This window comes from Juglans regia, chromosome 9, assembly GCF_001411555.2.
Source record: "Juglans regia cultivar Chandler chromosome 9, Walnut 2.0, whole genome shotgun sequence".
Lineage (NCBI taxonomy): Eukaryota > Viridiplantae > Streptophyta > Magnoliopsida > Fagales > Juglandaceae > Juglans > Juglans regia.
Genome location: NC_049909.1, coordinates 16,817,646 through 16,838,949, shown reverse-complemented (window position 1 = coordinate 16,838,949; position 21,304 = coordinate 16,817,646). Strand labels below are relative to the sequence as shown.

General features: G+C 31.6%; 1 protein-coding gene, 1 long non-coding RNA gene and 5 other non-coding genes across 12 annotated transcripts; 6 read left to right on the top strand and 1 right to left on the bottom strand.

Annotated features, from left to right (window-relative positions):
• The first annotated feature begins 630 nt into the window (after positions 1–630).
• On the top strand, positions 631–6,743 carry LOC109007416. Of its 3 annotated transcripts, none has more exons than XR_004802443.1 (5): positions 631–658; positions 884–1,026; positions 1,158–1,432; positions 6,010–6,137; positions 6,509–6,743. It is a non-coding gene; the product is annotated as an uncharacterized LOC109007416 (long non-coding RNA). The 3 variants fall into 3 exon arrangements; XR_004802442.1 differs by having other exon boundaries at positions 645–790; XR_001998769.2 differs by having other exon boundaries at positions 645–1,026.
• Positions 710–801, top strand: LOC118349532. The gene has a single exon (XR_004802487.1). It is a non-coding gene; the product is annotated as a small nucleolar RNA U61 (small nucleolar RNA).
• LOC118349539 lies at positions 905–993 on the top strand. The gene has a single exon (XR_004802494.1). It is a non-coding gene; the product is annotated as a small nucleolar RNA snoR14 (small nucleolar RNA).
• On the top strand, positions 1,164–1,259 carry LOC118349525. Its single transcript, XR_004802480.1, has one exon. It is a non-coding gene; the product is annotated as a small nucleolar RNA Z101 (small nucleolar RNA).
• Positions 4,216–4,312, top strand: LOC118349515. The gene has a single exon (XR_004802472.1). It is a non-coding gene; the product is annotated as a small nucleolar RNA Z103 (small nucleolar RNA).
• On the top strand, positions 5,866–5,961 carry LOC118349528. The gene has a single exon (XR_004802483.1). It is a non-coding gene; the product is annotated as a small nucleolar RNA Z101 (small nucleolar RNA).
• LOC109004235 (type I inositol polyphosphate 5-phosphatase 2-like) lies at positions 6,537–15,198 on the bottom strand. Of its 4 annotated transcripts, none has more exons than XM_035694230.1 (13): positions 14,957–15,198; positions 14,745–14,837; positions 14,350–14,494; positions 14,137–14,236; positions 13,970–14,062; positions 13,359–13,431; positions 13,169–13,273; positions 11,618–12,434; positions 11,046–11,230; positions 10,793–10,901; positions 10,237–10,385; positions 8,981–9,229; positions 6,537–8,262 (listed from the first exon to the last, which is right to left on the bottom strand). In XM_035694230.1, exons 3-12 carry the CDS (start codon positions 14,377–14,379, stop codon positions 9,055–9,057), a joined length of 1,836 nt encoding a protein of 611 aa, XP_035550123.1. In that variant the 5' UTR covers positions 14,380–14,494; positions 14,745–14,837; positions 14,957–15,198; the 3' UTR covers positions 6,537–8,262; positions 8,981–9,054. The 4 variants fall into 4 exon arrangements, with proteins under 4 accessions (XP_035550123.1, XP_035550122.1, XP_035550125.1 ...); XM_035694229.1 differs by having other exon boundaries at positions 14,991–15,198; XM_035694232.1 differs by lacking the exon at positions 14,350–14,494 and having other exon boundaries at positions 14,991–15,198.
• Positions 15,199–21,304: the final 6,106 nt, after the last annotated feature.

Below are 21,304 nucleotides of genomic sequence, written 5' to 3'. Positions count from 1 at the left end.
TTGGTTTTTTTGTCTACGTAAATCAATTACAGGAACGTTTTGTTTCGTTTGTTTTTACAGATGAAATGATATTAATGTTAAAAATTGAATAAAGTATTATTAAAATATATATTTTTAATATTATTTTTATTTTAAAATTTAAAAAAATTGAATTATTTAGTAAATATTATAAATTCAATAATTGATACATTATTTCTTTTCCATTTTAGATGATAAATTTGACACAAAAATCTTTACAATCTTGATTCCATGCACACAGCTAAATTGAAATTATTTATGGACAATGTTAGGATAACTCCATATTTGTATCCTAAACATACCTTCTAGTCAATTGCATTTTTCTTTTATTTTTTAAATTATTATTTTTCAAAATTTTTAAACAGCCTTAACTATTTAAAAAACAAATTTACAGATTCACAAATAATTACTTTTTTAACTATTAAAAATAAAAAAATAAAAAATAAAATAGGAGCTGTAACATTTGGAGTCACCCAATGTTTCAGTTGTCTATTATTATTATTATTTTTCAACAAATCGAACCCGACCCGATTCGCCCATAACTGGTCCCTTCGATTAGGGTTTCAGTTGTCCATGCCTATAAATACCCTCTTCGACGCACATCTTTCTCATTCTGCCTTGCCCAACATACTTTCCTTATGTACTCTCTCTCTATCTCTCTCTCTCTGATTTTCTTTTTCTTTGAAAGGTGAAGCTGTGATGAAGATCTAGCTGTGTACCGGAGACGGTCTCTAACGATTCCGTCGTTGACGGCAACACAACCCTCTAAGAAGTTCTGAGCTTTCCCTTTCACAGTTATATCGTGCTTCTTTTTTCTTCTTCTTGGTTTTGGTAAAGCTGAAATCTTTGTTTATTGTGGAAATAGTTATGGTGGTGAGGTAAATTGTCGAGGTGATGATAGAAATTCATATCAAGTCTGTCAATCCGCTGAACTATAGTGTGACGACTCCATGAATCCCGACAGGTTCTGATCGCTATTTTATGTCGCCACCGATTTGACTTTCTAGGGTACGGTTATAGGTCTTAGCCATACACTCATATCCAAGTCCTTTCTAACCTAGTGAAACTAGGGTCTTATTGTTGTGATTCTTTTTGTTTCTCTTTTTAATTGAAGTGCTGTCTGTTTTTGCTGTGTTCAGCGTTTGGTTGGGCAAGTGATGAATCTCATTGTAATTTAATGGGTAATTTGCGTCTGAGATCTTTCATTGATGCTTTATCACCTTGGAGAACTGATGCCCTCTTTAATTTTGGGTGAGATGCACTTCAAATCTAATATAAAACTCGTTCAGTTGCACGGAGGCACACGCCTACGTAGTCTGCGAAGTGTACCTAACCTTCTTATTTTGCAACTATATTGCGTGCATTTTGAGGGATATCACTGAGCAAGATAAGCCCTGACGGTATCTACAACTGTGTAAGTTCTGGATTTTCACCTTTTTTTGTTTGATCTGTTTAACAATTACTATTTGTTAGCTACTTTTGGTGTCTAATGATGTTAGTGTTCTTGTGCTGTTGAGTGTTGTGGAAATGATGATATACTTTACTGGTGTGTTTAGTTAAAGGAGTTGTTAGAAACAACATTGCTCAAATAATTGAATCCACATCACTCACTCTCTTTGAATGTCTTTATCAACAGCATATGATAGATAGCTTAAGATCGTTTTAACAGGTTTTAAAGGCTTGAATGCTTTTACAATCTGTTAATGATGACTTATGAGATTTTTATAGGATGATGGTAAAGACATCTGTGGGCTAAGTGTGATTTGGATTCATTTATTTTGTAGTGAATTGTTTTGTTACCGTTTGATTATGTTGGTTGGTTGGTTGGTTGGTATCGACCTGAAGATCACCTGAAATACTGCATTGTGGCAACCGAATTGCATAGGACGTGGGTGAGGAATTGACGGTGCCTAGCCTAGATCGTGATTATCTGTGCTATTAATGTTTTGTTCATCTATTTGATGGTATTTTTGTATGTCGTTCAGATGATAGAGCATCAGGCTCTGTTCCTTTTTTTTTTTTTTGGAAAATGATGCATCCAACAAAAGATGTGTGTCAATAAAATCTATCAAATCTGTTTTTTTACTTAATTGTTAAGGAAGTTTTTAAATGATTTGTGAATTTTTTTTAAATATTTAAAGTGATTTAAAAAATATATAAAATAAAAAAATTGTATTTTACATTTCTCGTTAGATCTCTTGAGACTACCTCTTGGTGGCAGTTTTTTTAGTAATTTGTTTTTAGAAATGCCACTGCTACATTCACATGAGGAGTGGATTTTGAGAAAAGTTGTCAAAATTGAATTTTTTGTGCTAAACTTTTTTAAAATTTCTTAAATAATTTTAAAAAAATTATACACTCATTAAAAATACGTCTTTAATCATTAAGTTAAAAAAATTACAATTGAGTTATGTTTTTAGGATTTATTTTTGGTTGGAATGTAATTTTTGTTTGAGAAATGTTGTGTTGTACTATTTATACAGATTATTGACTGCATGTTGTGTTATGTGGTTTATTAAAAAAATAAAAACTTATATATAAGGGAGTATTGAGATTTCTAAAGTTTATTCGTATCTATTTTACATTTTTGAATGCAGGTTTTTTTAATAAGCCATGGTACCAATTGGTGAGCTCTCAAGGTGGGTAGAAGCCCTGCCCTTGCATGGTGGGGGCGTATTTATATATTTTATAGAAGGACAATGCTAAATTGATTATTAAATGTGTCACCAAATATGCAAACTAGTATAAATGAGATTGTTTTTGTTTTCTTTAAACATTTTTTAAATGAGTCACCAAATATGCCTAAGTGGTATGAGTGACTCTTGTATTGTCTTGTGCCCAAGACAATACTAGAGTTTCACGTTGTTTAAATGTGAGACTTGTATTACCTTGACGTCCTATAAAAAAGTCACATTAGTCATTAGGCTACACTACAATCTATACAAAATATGTACTAGGAAATTTAAAATATATGTTATTAGTTTTTAAATTATAGTATTCACAAATTTAAAATTTACAATTTGGATCTAAAAGTGTAACTTCAATCACTTTTAATCATAGAAATAATTTTTAGACTTATTGGGCCTTGGTCACTATTGAAGTGGGTGTGGGGTAGGACGGATCGGGGTGTACGCGTTACCTCTCGACACCAGCGACCCAACCCTTGCCTCTTGGAAGAAGGGTCCGGATGACACCCCTAGTGAATTTTGGTGAAATGTACTTTCATTGGTTTATTTTTTTATTTAAAATATTAGAAATAAGATCAACCACAACACATTTCACAATATATTTCACAATACATGTTTTAAAATGATGGTATTTTTGTAAAGTGATTTTATTTTTATAAAGTATTTTACTAAACTACCATTCATTTTGAAACATGGTTGTGTAATATGTTGTGAAAAGTGATATGTATTTATCATTTTTCTTTATGTTTTTTTAGGGGTGCTACCAGCATGGTTCGTGGCGTGGTTGAAACCCTCACCCCCGCATGGGGGGGCACTCCCTTCCCGCACCATGCGGGGGTGAGTGTTTCACCTCCCCCGGTAGCAGGGGTGGGGTCGAAACCACATCTTGCCCCGCCACCCGCTCAACCCAGTGATTCACAAGGAAAAAAAAAATTTTTAAGTCTAAATTTTTTTTAGACTCAAATTATAAACTCATTAGAGTTGTATTATGGATTGTCTCGGCTTCCTAGGCCAACAACCTTTATATAGGAAGTTAAGGCAATACAATAATTATTCTTATACAATGTAATAATTACTGTCAAGTTCTACATTGCTTAGGAATGACTATTGTATTGTCTTGACTTACTATATAAAGATTGGTCTAGGAGGTCAAAACAATCTATTAACTTGAATTCAAATTTTTAACAAATTGTAAATATTTCTACACAATATATATTTATATAAATATAAAAAATAATATTTTTTATTAGAAATTTGGAAGGGCGCGATGTGGGGTGGGGGCCCTGCTGGGGTCAACCTGCCCCCGCTAGGGGCTTTCATGCGGGGCGGGGTAGGGGGGGCTAGGCCCCTTTGCCCACCCCCTAGTTTTTTCTTCTGTAACTAATGCAATACCTACATGTAAGTTTTTTTTTTAAATATTATAAAAAACACTTTTTGCACCGGAGACAGAGTGTGACACTTTGGGAGATCAATTAATATTTTCTTTTTCTTTATTCTCTTCTTGTCCAAGATGGAAATGATGATTCTTTCCCCAAATGATCGATGCTGATTAAATTGAGCAATTTTTTTTCTCTTTTTGAGAAACCAAGCCAAGAGTTCTGATCCATCTCTTTCTCTCTTTTCTTTATTCTCTTTTTGCTAATGTTGATCAATGTTGGAGGTATCAACTTTTTCAATAATGCCAATTGATTTGTCTAGATGCTTATAGTCCTCAATAGCTTGGTTTGCTTTGTTCAGCAGAATGCATGGATGCAAAAAAGTCTTAAAAAACAAAAGAATTTCTTCTCTTCCATATTTATTTTGTGAGCCACTGTTGCAAATTCTCTACAATTTCATCCCTTGTCAAGAAACAAAAGATCTTTTTTGACTACTCTCAAGAGTGAGTCATTTTCTAGCCTGCACTTTTGTATCTTCCTTGAGCAAAGTCCCCATACATCGTGTTGAACAACAACTCCAAATGGCATGTTCCACACTTTATTCATTATTAAGACATATTGGATTATCAACCACTTGCTTTTTGAGCAGACTTAAGCCTCGTTTGTTTTAGAGATGAGATGAGTTGAGATTGAAGTTAAAAAGTTGAATAAAATATTATTAAAATATAATTTTTAATATAATTTTTGTTTTGGTATTTGAAAAAATTGAATTATTTATTTTATTTTGTGAAAAAATTTGAAAAAATTATAATGATAATATGAGACATTTTTAAAGTTTTGAGTTTTAGTGAAAGCAAACCGGTCCTTAGTATGGTTGGAAAAGATTCATGACATGCTCTCCACAAAAAGGATTTACTACATTCCTAGTTCTAATGCTCTAGATATCAGACCATATTTTATCCTTACTATTATTCCTCGAGGTCTGACCTTTATTTTTGTCTTGAATATCTCGTTGGAGATGGTATGCACTCCTTATTGAAATTTTTCCATCTATTGTGCATCTCCATGATAGCCTATCAATGCTGTTGCATGAAGCACAGGGATCCTACTAATTTCTTTTGCTTCTTCCTCTTGAAAAACTCTCCTTAACAAATTCATATTCCATTCTTTTGAATCACTATCAATCAATTCTTTAATTTTGACATTTTCCTGAAATACTCTAATGGGTGATTGGATCTTGAAAGAGATTGGTCTAAGGAGCAACTTATTATTCCAGATATTGACTGATGCCCCATCTCCAATCCTCCCTAATAGTCATTTTTCAAGAATTTGGATACCATTAAATTTCTCCATATGAATGAAGGGCTATACCCAAACTTAGCCTTAAGGAATTTTCTTGTTGGGTACTATTTTGCTTTTAAAACCCTTGCTGCCAATGAGTTTGTTGGAAAATGTTTGGTTGTCTTCTAAATGTGTTTGTCAAAAGTGTCCTCTAGTGTATATTGTTTTTGTTTTTATTTATTTTTTATTTAAATGTTTAAAATAGTTGCCCACAAAATGTTTCACCCTTTTTTATTTTATAAATGTTAAAAAAACACACAAATTCACTAGTGATAACTATTTTAAACATTTAAATAAAAAAATAAAAACAAAAACAATATAGGTCTTAGCCATACACTCATACCCAAGTCCTTTCTAACCTAGTGAAACTAGGGTCCTATTGTTGTGATGCTTTTTCTCTGTTTTTAATTGAAATGCTCTGTTTTTGCTGTGTTCAGTGTTTGGTTGGGCAAGTGATGAATCTCAATGTAATTTAATGGGTAATTTGCATCTGAGATCTTTCATTGATGCTTTATCACCTTGGAGAACTGATGCCCTCTTTTATTTTGTGTGAGATGCACTTCTAATCAATTACAAAACTTGTTCAGTTGCAGAGGCACACGGCCTACGTATTCTGCGAAGTGTACCCAACCCTCTTATTTTGCAACTATATTGCGTGCATTTTGAGGGGTATGTCACTGAGAAAGATTTGAAAGTCTACGGTATATGCAACTGAGTAAGTTCTGGATTTTCACCTTTTTTTGTTTGATCTGTTTAACAATTACTATTTGTTAGCTACTTTTGGTGTCTAATGATGGTAGTGTTCTTGTGCTGTTGAGTGTTGTGGAAATGATGATATACTTTACTGGTGTGTTTAGTTAAAAGAGTTGTTAGAAACAAGATTGCTCAAATAATTGAATCCACATCACTATACTCTCTTTGAATGTCTTTATCAACAGCATATGATAGATAGCTTAAGATCGTTTTAACAGGTTTTAAAGGCTTGAATGCTTTTACAATCTGTTAATGATGACTTATGAGATTTTTATAGCATGGTGGTAAAGACATCTGTGGGCTAAGTGTGATTTGGATTCATTTATTTTGTAGGGAATTGTTTTGTTACCGTTTGATCATGTTGGTTGGTTGGTTGGTTGGTATCGACCTGAAGATCACCTAAAATTCTGCATTGTGGCAGCATAGGACGTGGGCGAGGAATTGACGGTGCCTAGATAGTGATTATTTGTGCTATTAATGTTTTGTTCATCTATTTGGTGGAGAATCTTGTTACACAGAAGTCTTATACTATGCACAACACTTAAAAATATGTGATTTTATTTTTTTATTCTCATAATTCATATTTCATGTTTCATGAAATAAAAGGTAAAATGATAAAATTACATATTTTCAAGTGGTGTGTAGAGTATGAGACTTATGTTTAAAATTTTTCTTTGGTGGGGCATATGATGAAGAGAAGTGCTACTTAGAAGTTCCACACTCTACACATCACTTAAAAACGTATGATTTTATTTTTTTACCCTCATACATCATATTTCAAATTTCAAATAATATAAAATATTATTTTTAAGTGGTGTGTAAGAGTGAGACTTATATCTAAATTTTTTTTTCATGACGAATATATGTTGTAATGGGTAATTTGCGTTGACATTTACAGTGATGCCATTTCATCTTAAAGATGATCGAGCAACAGGCTCTGTTCGTTTTATTTTTGGGAAATGATGCATCCACCAAAAGATGCGTCTCGATAAAATCTATCAATTTTTTTTTTTTACTTAATTGTTAAGGAGGAAGTGTTTTAAATATTTTTGTGAATTTTTTATAATTTTTTTTTAAAAATATTTAAAAGACAATAAAAAAATGTAGTTTACATTTCTCGTTAGATCTCTTGGTGGCAGTTTTTTTAAGTAATTTTTTAAAGTTATTTTACAGACTCTGTTCGTCTTTTTAAGAATGCATGGATGCAAAAACGAGTCTTAAAAAACAAAAGAAGTTCTTCTCTTCCATATTTTTTGAGCCACTGCTGCAAATTCTACAATTTCATCCCTTGTCTAGAAACAAAAGATCTTCTTGACTACTCCCAAGAATGAGTCATTTTCTATCCCTGCACTTTATTCATTATTAAGACATCGGACAATTTGGATTATCAACCACTTGCCCTTTGAACAGACTCAATTTGTTTGGTTTTTTTTTGTCTACGTAAAGCAGTTACGGGAATGTCTTGACCTTTAGTGAAAAAATATACAGTTTTTAATTTATACAACGCAAAGTGAAAATTTTCGGTAAATTTTGATTTTGCTAACAATTAATTACAATTCGACTTTGAAAGTCATACAGAAAGTATTGCTTTCAAACTTGATCCGACCCTTTAGATTTGAACTGTTAACATGGTGTCAAGAAGATGTTCTTAATGCTATAGAATATAGGGTTGAGCCGCTACGAGTCTTTTGTTGCAACAAGAGAGGTATGAAAAGGGTTTGAAGTGGATGATGATGTTCTCCACTTCAACACCTCTGTATACTTGAGGTAAAACCAAGCTCTCATCCAATTATAGGTAAAGTTGCTCTGATGAAATTTTTGTTTTTTGTTTAGCTCCACAAACTCATAAAACGTACAGAAAGAGCACACGATGTAAACAAAAACAGAAAACAAATGTATTAGTCCTTTTGTATGTACTTTCATTCACCTGTTATTCCTATCAACTGTTTTCGGATTGTACAGTCGTATGAACTTACTCGAGTCTTTACTTGTGATCCAAGCTGCAGTACTAAGCTTCTAGTCAGACATGATGATCGATCAGAAGTACCAATCTTGCTACCATTGCCAAAATGATTTGTTTGCAATCCCTGTTCATGGATTAGTTATAAGAACAACCTCATCACAATTGTTCATAAATAAATGATAGAGAGCAAATACTACTAATAACAAGTTGCTAAGTTCCCAGATGCCTTGCTTGTTTTTACAGATGAGATAAGATGAGTTGAGATAAAAGTTAAAAGTTGAATAAAATATTATTAAAATATATTTTTTTAATATTATTTTAGTTTTGAAATTTAAAAAAGTTGAATTGTTTATTTTATTTTGTGTGAGAATTTAAAAAAATTATAATGATAATATGAGATGAAAGTGATTCTTTAATTATATATATATATTTTTTAAAAACGAATGTGACCCTTTGATTATCTTTTCCAAAGAATTGAAAAAAAATAAAGAGATGTGCTTCTTTACTTTTGTGGCTAAAACATTTTTTTGAAACAAAACATCTTTCTAACGGTCAATGTTGAAAACCATGAAGTGATTAGTCATATAGATAGTAAAAGATTATATGAAATGATTTTAAATAAAAATTAAAAGTTAAATAAAATATTGATAGAATATTATTATTATTTTAAGATTTGAAATGCTGAATTGTTTATTATATTTTATACGAGAATTTGAGAAAATTGTAATAATGAGATAAGATGAGATGAAACTATTTATATATCTAAACGAGACCTAATTTCAGCCCTACAAAGGATCAAGTGCCTGCAAAGGACATACAAAACTTTGTGATTGGGCACATACCTTGCCTGGTATCTGCTAAGATTCATGCATTCCAAATCTAATCGTCTAGAAAAATTTTGGGACGCATTCCAAATCTAATCGTCCAGGGCACTGTTGTAATTGAGAGCCCTTCGCAGCTTCCGATGGTCTAGGACTTCAACTTCAACCAAAAAATCTGAACAAACTGGTCGATGATCTGAGAGTCTTATTTCAGCCATTTTGTAGGAAAGTTGTTTTATACCTTTTCCCAACCACAATATACGATCACACCTGCATAAAATACAAAGTACCCAATTAGCAATTGGTCTATCATTCGTTCACTATCCCAAAATTTTTGTGTCTGTCTACGTGCGTCTAAAGAAAGCTACACTGTCAAAATTAGGTCAATATTCCCTTGAACATACTCCAGCTAACTATAAATACGGTCTATATTCCTTAGGATGACAAATCGTGTTTTCGGATCATGTTCGTATTGTATCAAGTCATGAATATTTAACTATATAAGTCAATCTAAATCTAACCTGTTAAGCTAAACATGTCAAATTTCTAAACCTTAACCCAATCCATTTAGATAACATGTCGTATCGTGTCATATCGTGTCACCCGTTTTGATTAATTTAATAATTAATTAGAAATATGTTAACACGACACGACTAATTTAAATCCGTTTGTTTCATGTAAATAGGTTGAGCTAAAATGCATAACTCATTTGACCTGATTAACATAATTTCACATAAAAGTTAAAATTTATATTTATTAATAACCACAATATATTAAAAAAAATATATCAATATTTTTCAAATTTTAACATATAATAAAACCAATATTATAAACCATACAATAACAAATATGAGCATAAGTCTAAAATTACAATTCCAACAATAAAAAAAAAAATAAAAACATTAGCATATTGAGAAAGAACTTTGCTAGGTACAAGCGGTACACCATTCCGCATACCAACGCTGACATGTTTTTTTTATTGAAAAGAAAAAAAAATTATTGAAAAAAAATTATTGTCAAGTTATACCAGTATTACAATTTGAGAATAATAAAATTTAATTTCGAAATAAATCCTAAACAGATCAAAACGAGTTGATTTCGTGTTAAGCATATTGACCCGTTTATAAATTGTCTTAATGGGGTCAATCCGTTTTGACCCGAACCCATTAACATCAAATCCAAACACGTGAATTTCATGTCGTGATCATATTGAGTTCACTGGTCGTGTCACATATTACCATCTCTACAGTTCCTAGTCCTTAGAAAGTTGTACTTACCAGGCCGGAGATCTCTTCTTCTCCCCTTCTTTTGGGTTCTCACCCACATATCTATCGGAATTGATTTCATACTTGTAAGTGGGTGGAAAGTCTATCACCCCTTCTTTCCATCCATCAAATACATGCCCACTCCGAAGTTCTTTGCTTAGCTGCAGCATAACATTATGTTTTTAAAATATATATATTTTTTAATAACATTATGTTATTAAAAACTAATTAATGTCTTGAAATGTTATCATATTTAAAATACATTAACATCAATCTCAGGCCACAAAGTCTCCTTCAGATGGAAGAACCGCAAATAAAGATTTTTAGAAAGCAATAATGTTATAATTTTGCTTTTGGTTCAGAATAAACAATATACCAATGTTTTAAGAAAAGTCTAAAATTCTAAAAGAGTAACAAGTTTCTTTGAAGGTCTAAAGATCAGATCTAACACTCTTAAAAGTCAGAGGTAGATTCACATTTGGGCTGGTGTACGAGATATAGGCTGGCCTGACACAGTATAGGGCTATCCCTATCACAGTCAGGCAAATTAGAGCATTATGAGTCTCACCTGATCGTTGTTGAGAAGTTCATCCCACCTTCTAAGATCAACCAGTTTCCTAACTTCAGCGTCTAACATGTTGATACGATAATTCAAATCCCCAAACCAGAATATCTGACTGTTTACAGTGGGATCCAATCGCAAATTCACATTCCAGGAAAAAATGATTAAGAAAAAAAAAAATACAGGAGATTCCAAAATTCAAATGAACATATTTTGCTATGTATGAAGATGGAAATTCCAATTCCAAAATAATGCTTACTCATGAGAAGGAATAGTCAGTGGTTGATCTGTATCGAAGATAGATGAGAAATGGGTACGTCGTATTATTTCATACACATCAGAATTTCGCCTCTGCTCAGCCCCATCCTTCTGACCAGAGGTCAGATGAGAACAAACAAAGCACATCCGTGATTGAAACAATGACATACTTACAGAAACAGAGCCCTACATCAGCAACCACAAGTTGGTTACAAAATCCAGCAACATCAATATTATTTGCGTACTCTTTACGCACTCCGCTGATGTGATTGGCTAAATCAATTATTTTATATTAAAAAAAGTAACGTAGCCAATCACATTTGTGGGGTGCGTAAAGAGTACACAAAAGTGACCGCAAATGAATTTTTGTTTTCATTTTTGGGTAGCTATACCAATCAATATATTTTCGGGACAGAATAATGTCAGCACAGCCATAACATGTCCACGCACACTTGTGTGCTTGTGCATGCGTGTGTGTGTGTGCAAGGTTGATTTATCTTGCAGTGGAAGAGGAAACTCTACTGCTGCAAAGGTTCTTGAACTTCTAGCATAAATTTACTGGGAGTACCTTACCTTGTTTCCCATGTAGCCCATTAGACCAACTCCAACGGGAGAAACTTCCAAATTATTAATATGCCTTCTCAGCATCTTGCGCACCCAAACCGATACATATATCCCTACCATCTGCTTGCTGACAACTCTCACAAATCTAGTACGTGACTTCACATAATTTTCGCTAACTTCACAATTATGCTCCTCCTCCTCTGGTAATTCAAGAAATTTGTCATCTTCCTCATCAGAAAAAGTGTTGGACATATCAGAGAGAGAATCAAGAACTTCAGGCTTCTCTTTCTGCTCCATCCACATCAAGCCTAGATTACCAGAGCTATAGTGCATACGTTTCAATCTTCTACCATCTAATGCAAAATGTTTCTCTGTCAAGTTAAAGCCAATTCTAGCGGAACTGCTAAAGACTCTTCGCAATTTTGAACTGGAGGAGATAACCTGAGGGGCTGCGTCTAATGAATGCTCAGGCCAGTCTAAACTACTGTCACAATCAAAGCCATATATTCTCTTCAATTGTAAATTCATTCCAATGTTAACTCCTTTATCCAGTGCCTCTGGTTCCATGTCATAACATTTTGTTGTCCTGACATATTCCTTGTTCTTCATTGTTACTGAATGAGCATCAGCCTCGGATGCAAGCATGTCAAAAACAGAGGAAGTCCTCAACACAGGGGAGGGTGGGGCACTATAGCTTTTGTGTTTGCTTTCAGGTTCCAAAGACTTGTTGAGAGTTTTTCGTATGATCTCCTCCCATTTTGGAATGGGCCTGGTATCCTCTGCTCCCAGTACATTCCCAGCATTCAAAGGGACTACCTCTTGGAAACTGGAAAAGGCAAATAAATTTATATTGAAATCAGTTGGTAGACTATTAAACACCAGGTGACCATTGGAGAGAGGAAAAAAAGAAAAAAAAAGAAAAAGAAAAAAAGGTGACCATTGGAGAGTGCAGAGACAGGCAGACAAAGAAAGACATAGATACGCAAGAAGATTTTAGCACCATGAATGTAATTAAGGCAGCCGTGTCAGTGCTCAATAGACCCAAATCACGAAGTAAGACACAATCACTTTTAGTTTGCGGTGTGGAGATAGCCTGGCTCCAAGATTAAGTTGGAACTAGGAATCCTAAAATCTTAATGAAAGGGGGGCTTAGCATGTATGTGATCAAAGGCAGAAACAGCCTCTGTGGCAGGATCTACTGGGTATAATTCAACAGGACCCTAGCCCATCTGGTGTTCCTGAACCACCATTCAATACTGGAAAGAGAGCTCAGTCATATGTTCACATTGTCACAGATTCTTTGAGTACTCTGGTGCATAGTCATATGTTCCTGTTTGCTCATGGTATAATGTTTTTAATTAACTCCACTATTCTACCACTCTTCCACATATTCAGGAGATGGCTTTTAATAATACCATTCTAAATTCTTCAAAATACATAGTGAAGGCACTATTAGCTTTGATAATCAATTGCATTTCAACCAATAACGGCAGATTTAGAAGACACATAAATTGACCATATTCTGATAAAGCACCGGTCCATGGATGAGGAATCACTAACCCAATAATGTAAATATCTGCTGGCTCTTCTGTACAAAGCCAGTCATCAATCTCAAGATCTTGGTATGGAAGTCTTCCAGCAACATTCCAAGTGCCAATTGTCACCCTATGGTAAATTAAGTTTTAATTATAAAATTCCAGGAAGAACCAAAATCCTTTATATGGATAGCATAGGCAGGTCAACCCCAAACCTCACAATCTTTGTATTTATGTATTGCACACGCAAAGTTTCTGATTTCCCTCTCCTGTGTCTTGACCGATAACCTGTGGAAGATGTATATAGACAACTGGAAATCAAAACCACAGAGAATATAATATGCCAGATGATAAAAGCATTGAAAAAAAAAAAAATCATTTTATAATGTACAGAGATAATCGCCATATAAAAAATTATAACTGATTAAAAAGTTACTTTGCCTCCATTCAGGTCTCAGAAAGTGTGATGGAACTAATAGAAAGATTCTAAAATTGCTTTAAATTTAGTCCCTGCTTTAACAAAAGTTAATCTTTCCCCAACCTTTACTCTCATACTTTCCACAATCCAAAAAAAAAAATGTTTAAGATCCAAGATCACATCAATGGCATCACTATAGAAAGAAAACTGGAAACATCAAACAGATGAGACTTCCACAATATGATATAATTCAAATCAAGAGGAGCCGCACCACAATGTTGTAAATGGTAAAAGTTCAAGTAATGGTAAATATGACAAGTATCCATAATTTAAAGCAGAAAAGAGAATTTGAGAAAGCAGGTTTCATCCTAATAGTAACAGTCACCAAAAGAGAAATCGAAGTACTGCCTGAAGTTTGACTGGGGCGTATGAATTGGTTTTCCTGTATCCTATGGGCAAGATCCTCAGGCACGTGCATTCTTTCATCCTTAAGAGAATACACTGTAAAGATTTTGCAGAAACAATGATCAAGTACAGAAAGTAAAACAGTCATGGTAAACATGCTAATACCATACCATCATCTTCACTTTCGGTGTCAACCTCATCTGCACTAAAATCATACGCCTTAGGCTTGATATTCAACCACTTTTTCATCACCATGGAAGGCCAAAAGGCCTGCAATCAAATGCAAATGGCGAAATACATAATCAAGAATTATATATATATACATATATAATCTTGATATATAAAAACCGGTAAAAGAAGTATTAGATGACATTAAAACATACCTCAGAGCGCTTCTCTCGCTTGGTTCTCATTGTCTCAAGATAAAAAGTTTGTATTGAAGGCCAAAATCACTTATATATTTATTAGACTTTCAAGGCACAGGCTCTTAAATATTGAAAGAGTCACAAGCATGCGATCCCCAGAGTCCTAGGAGATTAAATAGTTAAATAAGAGGTTTTTCAGACCTAAGAAGATGATAAAGTCAGGGTGTAGGCTTAATTGATGCCAAATAAAAGGAAGATTCATATCAGGACCAAATAGAAAGGACGAAAAAGGTATGGACAATTTTAACCGACATCATCAACTTGCGAGAAAAGAGTACACAATGGTCCTTCCACCATCTTGCAATTTCTAATACATAACATAAACGAATGATATGATTGAAAATTCACTAAACCTCTAGCAAAGGTAAAACGTCATTGTCATGACAAGAAGTCTATAGCTTTACAATCCGATATGCTGCAGCGATTTCTTTCAGCAAGGTGGTGGGCTGCATAGTTGTTGAAAGAAGATTGGAAAGCAGAACAAAATCTAATAACATCCATAAAAAAGAACAATTGAATGTTCAAGATACCAACTAATACAATAATTGCCAACAATTTAACGAACCCAAAAAGCTAATTACACCTAAGCGTTGACTCACTGTGATCCGACCACATTAAGGCATCACCCACCACAAATTAGAACTCAGAAAATTAGGCCATAATGTTCCTGCCAAACACAAACACCAAGTGAGACTGGCAACTAAAAAGCAGCATACATATATTCTGATCATATGAGTATGTATATATAAAATCACAGCCAAGAACTGCAGTGACCCCACGGAACGGGTTTGGCACTAAAAAACAGAGTTCAACTCAAATGGGTAATCAATCAAGTAGTAGATTTAACATGAATTATCTCAAGGACAGCCTTAAAACTGACTGGCATGGCGGTCCACCTCAATTTGTTTTTTGTTTTTCTTTTCAGGAAAAACTATTTTGAAAAATTGACTATAGATATATAAAATGAGAAATTTTATTTACAATCTGGAGAATTGTGTGTGCAATCTTATTAATGAATGTGAATAAAAAAAAATATTATTTTTAAAAAAATATTATTATAATTTTAAAATTTTTTTAAACATAATTATACGAAATTGCGTAACAATCGCCAATGGAGACTGTACATACACTTACTCATATAAAAATGTCTGTTCTTATTGAACCAGCCATGTAAAATCATATAATGATGTTTGAGAAATCGAGCCATGAGCTGAAAGACATATATGTGAATGCTGTCAGCCATATGTGAATGCTCAACTATATGTGGACCCGGTGCTCAACTATATGTGAATGCTGTCAACCGCGTCTTCGCTGGTAAGTGGTAACCACAGAGAGAGGACCAATAGCAACGTTGAAGACTTTGTCTTTGATAAAAGCAATCAACATTGGAGAAAAGAGAGAAAAAAAATCTTTTAAAGGACGGTTTGAATGATGAGACGTGATAATTTTAGATAAAAATTTAAAATTAAATAAAATATTATTAAAATATTATTTATTTTAAAAAATTATTAATATTTTAGGATCTAAAAAAAATTAAATTATTTATTATATTTTATATGAGAATTTGAAAAAATTATAATGATAAGATGTAATTGTTTCTGTATCTAAACGGAGGTTATCGACGGATTTCATAAAAAAAAAATGGTGGAGTAGAGTGCGCAAGTGTCACTCATTTTCTATTAAAAAATTGAGTAAATATGAGATCTATATAGAAAAAAAAAATTAATTTTTTAATAGTGGACTCCATACTTTTTTTAAAAAATTACGCGACGCTTGCGCATTTCATGACTATATATAGCATTACTCTTCGTAAAAATAAGTTGATAAATAAATATGATTTGATGCGATACGTCAGATTATAAAATTATTTTTATTATAAAATAAATCTTAAATATTATATAAATTTAAATCTTAAATTTAATTTTATGAGACGTTTCTAATAATTTTAGCACTTCTCGAATAATAATAACAAAATATGAGAAATGACAGAAAAAGGTAAGAAATTTTATAAGCTGAAGTGTGTAGGGCAGCTGTACCAATTGTGGGCGTTTGTAAAACATTGGAATACATAACAACATCCTAAAGGCGATGATAGATTTTGTGCCTTAATTTTGAATTGAGAAATGTTTGGTTTATATAAATTCTGTGCAAAAATTTTATAAATTTTATAAATTAATATATATTAATTTTATTTGTTAAATTATAAAATTCTTTTTATTGTAAAATAGATCGGACAAATTATATTAAAAATTTATAAATTCTCTATGTAAAATTTATATGGAGATCTCTTGTGCAAGTTTTAACATTTAAGTCTCATTTGAATATAGAAATACTCTCAACCCATCTCATATTATCATTACAATTTTATCAAATTTTCATATAAAATATAATAAACAATTCAATTTTTTTGAATTTTAAAATAATAATAATATTAAAAAAATATTCTAATAATATTTTATTCAATTCATATAAAATCATCTCATTTTATTTTACATTACCATTTTAGTTGTCACAACAGAGTTTCATGAGACAAAAATGACAGGAACACAACTAGCTAGTATATAATCAGGGCAACAAAATAAAAATATTATTCAAAAAACAATTGTTGACTATTTGTTGACTTTGGAGCCTTAGAATTCAAAATATTATTATTTTATTATGGAGACGTAAAATAGTTTGTGTCAGTAACCTTAGTACGGACGGTCTTGATTTTAGTATCATACATTTAGATCCGTTTGGGTTTATAAAATATTTTATTTTATCTTATTTTATTTTATAAATAATTTTTTTAAAATTTTTAGATAAAATATAATAAATAATTCAATTTTTTCAAATCTCAATTCAACTTTTTTAAATCTTAAATTAATAATAATATTTTATTAATATTTTTTTTAACTTTTATTTTTTATTCAAAACTATTTCATCTCATCTCTAAATCTAAATAGTCATCTATTTCGAACACTTTTAATTATGACATGCATATACATGATTGTTGAGCACCCATAATAATCAATGCGCATTAAGAGTATTAGTATTGGTCTATGCATATACATATATAAAATTACCTCTTTTGCATATCTACTTTGTCATTCAAGTAAAATTTTCACATTGACTTATGCATATTTGAGACAAAATAATAATAATAAAATATTATTATTTTATTATTATTAATTTTTTGCTAAAATCAAATTTTTTTATATATATTTTGCAATTCACTACATACATTTGACATTAATAATACAAATGCAATAATAAAAAATATAATTTTTTTATATATTATATTAAAAATATAATAAAATAAAAAATATATATAATATATTATAATAATAAAATGAATGTGCAAGTGAAGGTTTGTTGTGTTGTTGAATGAGAGAGAAAATGAAATGATTGTGAGAGAGAGTGTGAGAGGAGAGAGAAATAATGATTAAAATATGATTTGTAGGGTGAATATTGGTTATCCAAATTTAGATAAGCACTGTTCATAGGTAGCTAAATATTTAGATATACATAAGCTAATGTGGAGGATTTTAAGATCATATTATGCAAATATGACTTTGCATATGCATATGTAAATATGATTTTATATATGCATATGCATAGACCAATACTAATGCTCTAAAAAAATACAAAAGCATATATTGTTAAAGGTAGCCCGCCAATGATCAATAATCACAAAATTCAAAGATAAATTATATTATAAGCATAATGTGACATGACATGACATATTATATAATGATGAGGAAGAAGACTATATATGCACTTTATACTCCTAATTATGCCATAAGATAATATTTATATTCATAGCCTTACTAGACTTGTCCCATTATTCCTTGAGTCGGGCTACTCTCGGCGGCAGAGTAGCCTGCTCATTTTGACCAATAGTATTTTTTTAGTTTTTATTTTTATTTTTTTATTCACATTTTTTAATATTTTTAAATATTTTTAAAAAATAAAAAAATATATCAATACACTTAAAATCACTTCTTTAATCATTAAGTAAAAAAAAAAAAAAATTCAAGCGGTCACTTTGAGGGGTCAAAATAGGAGGTAAAGTAATGTTTTCCTTGTTCCTTATATATATCGCCCCAGGTTTTGTGCCGAATATTTCTCTTTGTTCTTCTTCTCATCTGAATATGTTAGATCTTTTACATATGAATAATTTAGTAGTGAGATGAGATGAGATGAGATGAGATAAGATAATTTTAAATAAAAGTTGAAAGTTAAATAAAATATTATTAAAATATTATTTTTTAATATTATTATTATTTTGAGATTTGAAAAATTGAATTGTTTATTATATTTTATGTAAATTTTTTTAAAAAGTTATAATAATAAAATTAGATGAGAAGAAATTATTTCTATATCCGAAACTTTCATATGAATATTGTGGCATAACTTTGAACTCACGGGATGAAGTTGAACACGATTCAGACCAAACTAAACACATGTAATAAATAACTAGATTTAAAAAAAATAAATATTATTCTCCTCAAAGGATTTACGAAACAGATATAGTTGAGGGGTGTACGAAATAGAGACAAAGGGAGATCTGAGGGATTTATACACCAGTCACAGATTTTTTTTTTCTTGAATTTCTACGAGTTCAGCCAAAAAATGATACTCATATACAAGAAAGCAAACCAGATCCAAACACAATCTGTAATACATGTGTAGATGTAAAAAAAAAAAATCTTTAGATGATTAGACAAACCACACTGATCGAGACCCGAACAATCTCAACGGGGTCGAAAATGAATATTTCTCTCCTTTCGAACTGTTGCACTATTTTTATGCGTTAACAGTTTGCGCCGTTTATGGGATTGAGTTACTTTTTACACTGAAAGCAAGAGAATGACGATTTTTCGACGTGCTAAATAATTTTCGAATGAGCAAATGAAAGTTTTTCAGATAAGTATTCTCAGCTCTTTAATTTTTATTTTTATTAGCGTTTAGCAAAAAAATGACAAGTAGACATTTTCTCGCCCAGGCAAAAAGCCATTTTACCCGTCAATGAACTGCAAATATTCAGTGCATTGTACAAAAGTATGGGATACACCGTTGCACACGATGGATACATATCTAGAGGTATACTATGCACTTAAATGCAATGTGCATAGTGTATGTGCAAAATACGCATTCATGCACATCCCTGAATGGGCGCACGTTACGTATATTTATTGTTCACCGTCATGGATATATGTATGGATACTATACAGTCGCACTGAACTACCGCTAGGAATTCCACATGACCACACTAATCGAGACCCAAACAACTCCAACGGGATCGAGAATAGATATTTCTTCCTTCTAGACTGTTACGCTATTTTTAAACGTTAAAAACATGCATGCAAGATTTCTTTATACTACTATCTAGCCCGTGATCAGTACGTACTAAATTAATATGTAAATTAGGTACCATAGCTAATATCTAGCAGCTAGCTGCTGACCACAAACGTCTCATGTGGCTCCAAATTAAAGCAACTTAACATTGAGTAGTACTTCTGGAATATTGGTGGTCCTAGCTGCGCGCATGCACGATGATCTGCATACTGCTTGCTTTTAATTCATAAATTTAATCAATCTCCTAATTAGGTGGCAATGTTTAATTAGCCCCTAAATATATCTAGGAATTAATTAGCAGTACTAGTTGGATCATATCACATAATATAATACATTGCATGCCACATGATGATGAATTGTATGCAATATACCCTCTCTATTTCTTCTTCTTCGCCTTTTTATTTTTTTCTTCTGTTTTGACGCAACTCATGTGGAACGTTCCAACTTGCCGGCAATGCTTACACCAAATATTAGCTCTAAATGAGTGATTATCAAGTGCATGGTTGTAGTACTTAGAGATAAAATATTACAGTCACAAAGAAATCTTACAAAAGTAGTAAGATTACAAACTAATATGATTTCATGATATGATATTACGTTAATATATTTACTTTATATTAATAAAAATAGTTTTACAATCTAACGCACTAAATCAATTAGTAACGTTGATTTATAAATTTATTTTTATAGAATCTAACTATTTGTAACTAAAATATTTCTCAAATAGGCAAATAATTGACAAATGAGTAAATAATATCAAATAAATTCTCAATTATTTGATCATGCATGTGCAAACGATTGACGACGAATAATACTACTAATTAATTTTATAGAGCGGTGTTATTCTGCCGTTCAAGTAGCACCTTTTTTAAAAAATAAAAAAAATATATCAATACATTTAAAATTATTTTCTTCATCATTCGGTAAAAAAAAAAAAAACCGAGCGGTGGTATCATTTGGGCGGCATAGTAGACTTTTCCTTTTTATATAGATATATACATGCAAGAGACGTACAATAAGATAAGACGTCGGCTGGCATGCCAATCGTATACTAGTCCACTATATATAGATGTCTCCATCCTATCCGAATATATGTTCGATAAGGAAACGACGACTAGTACGTACGTCTCGTATAGTCTCTCCATCCAAATATTGTGTATATATATAAATATATATTGATTATACTGCTCCAAACTCTATCATACGGAGAGGGACAAGGGCTATAAAAGCATATATATATATACATACATATATATATATATATATGATCATCAACTTGGATTATTAATGATCGTTCATTTTTTTTAAAAATAAAAATAATTATGTGTAGTCAAATTAACTAATCACTTGTGCTTGGAAGCCAAAACTCAAGGATAATTAATATATTAAGATAAATATTTTAGCCGATCCCACGAACAGAGATATGGTTTGATACAGTATATTGTTAGACTATAAAATTATTTTTATTATAAAATAAATTTAACTTATTGTATATATGAAATTATGTCATAATATAAATTTATTTGTGTAAGATTTTTTATGATTGTAGCGCTTCTCATATATAAAATGTGAC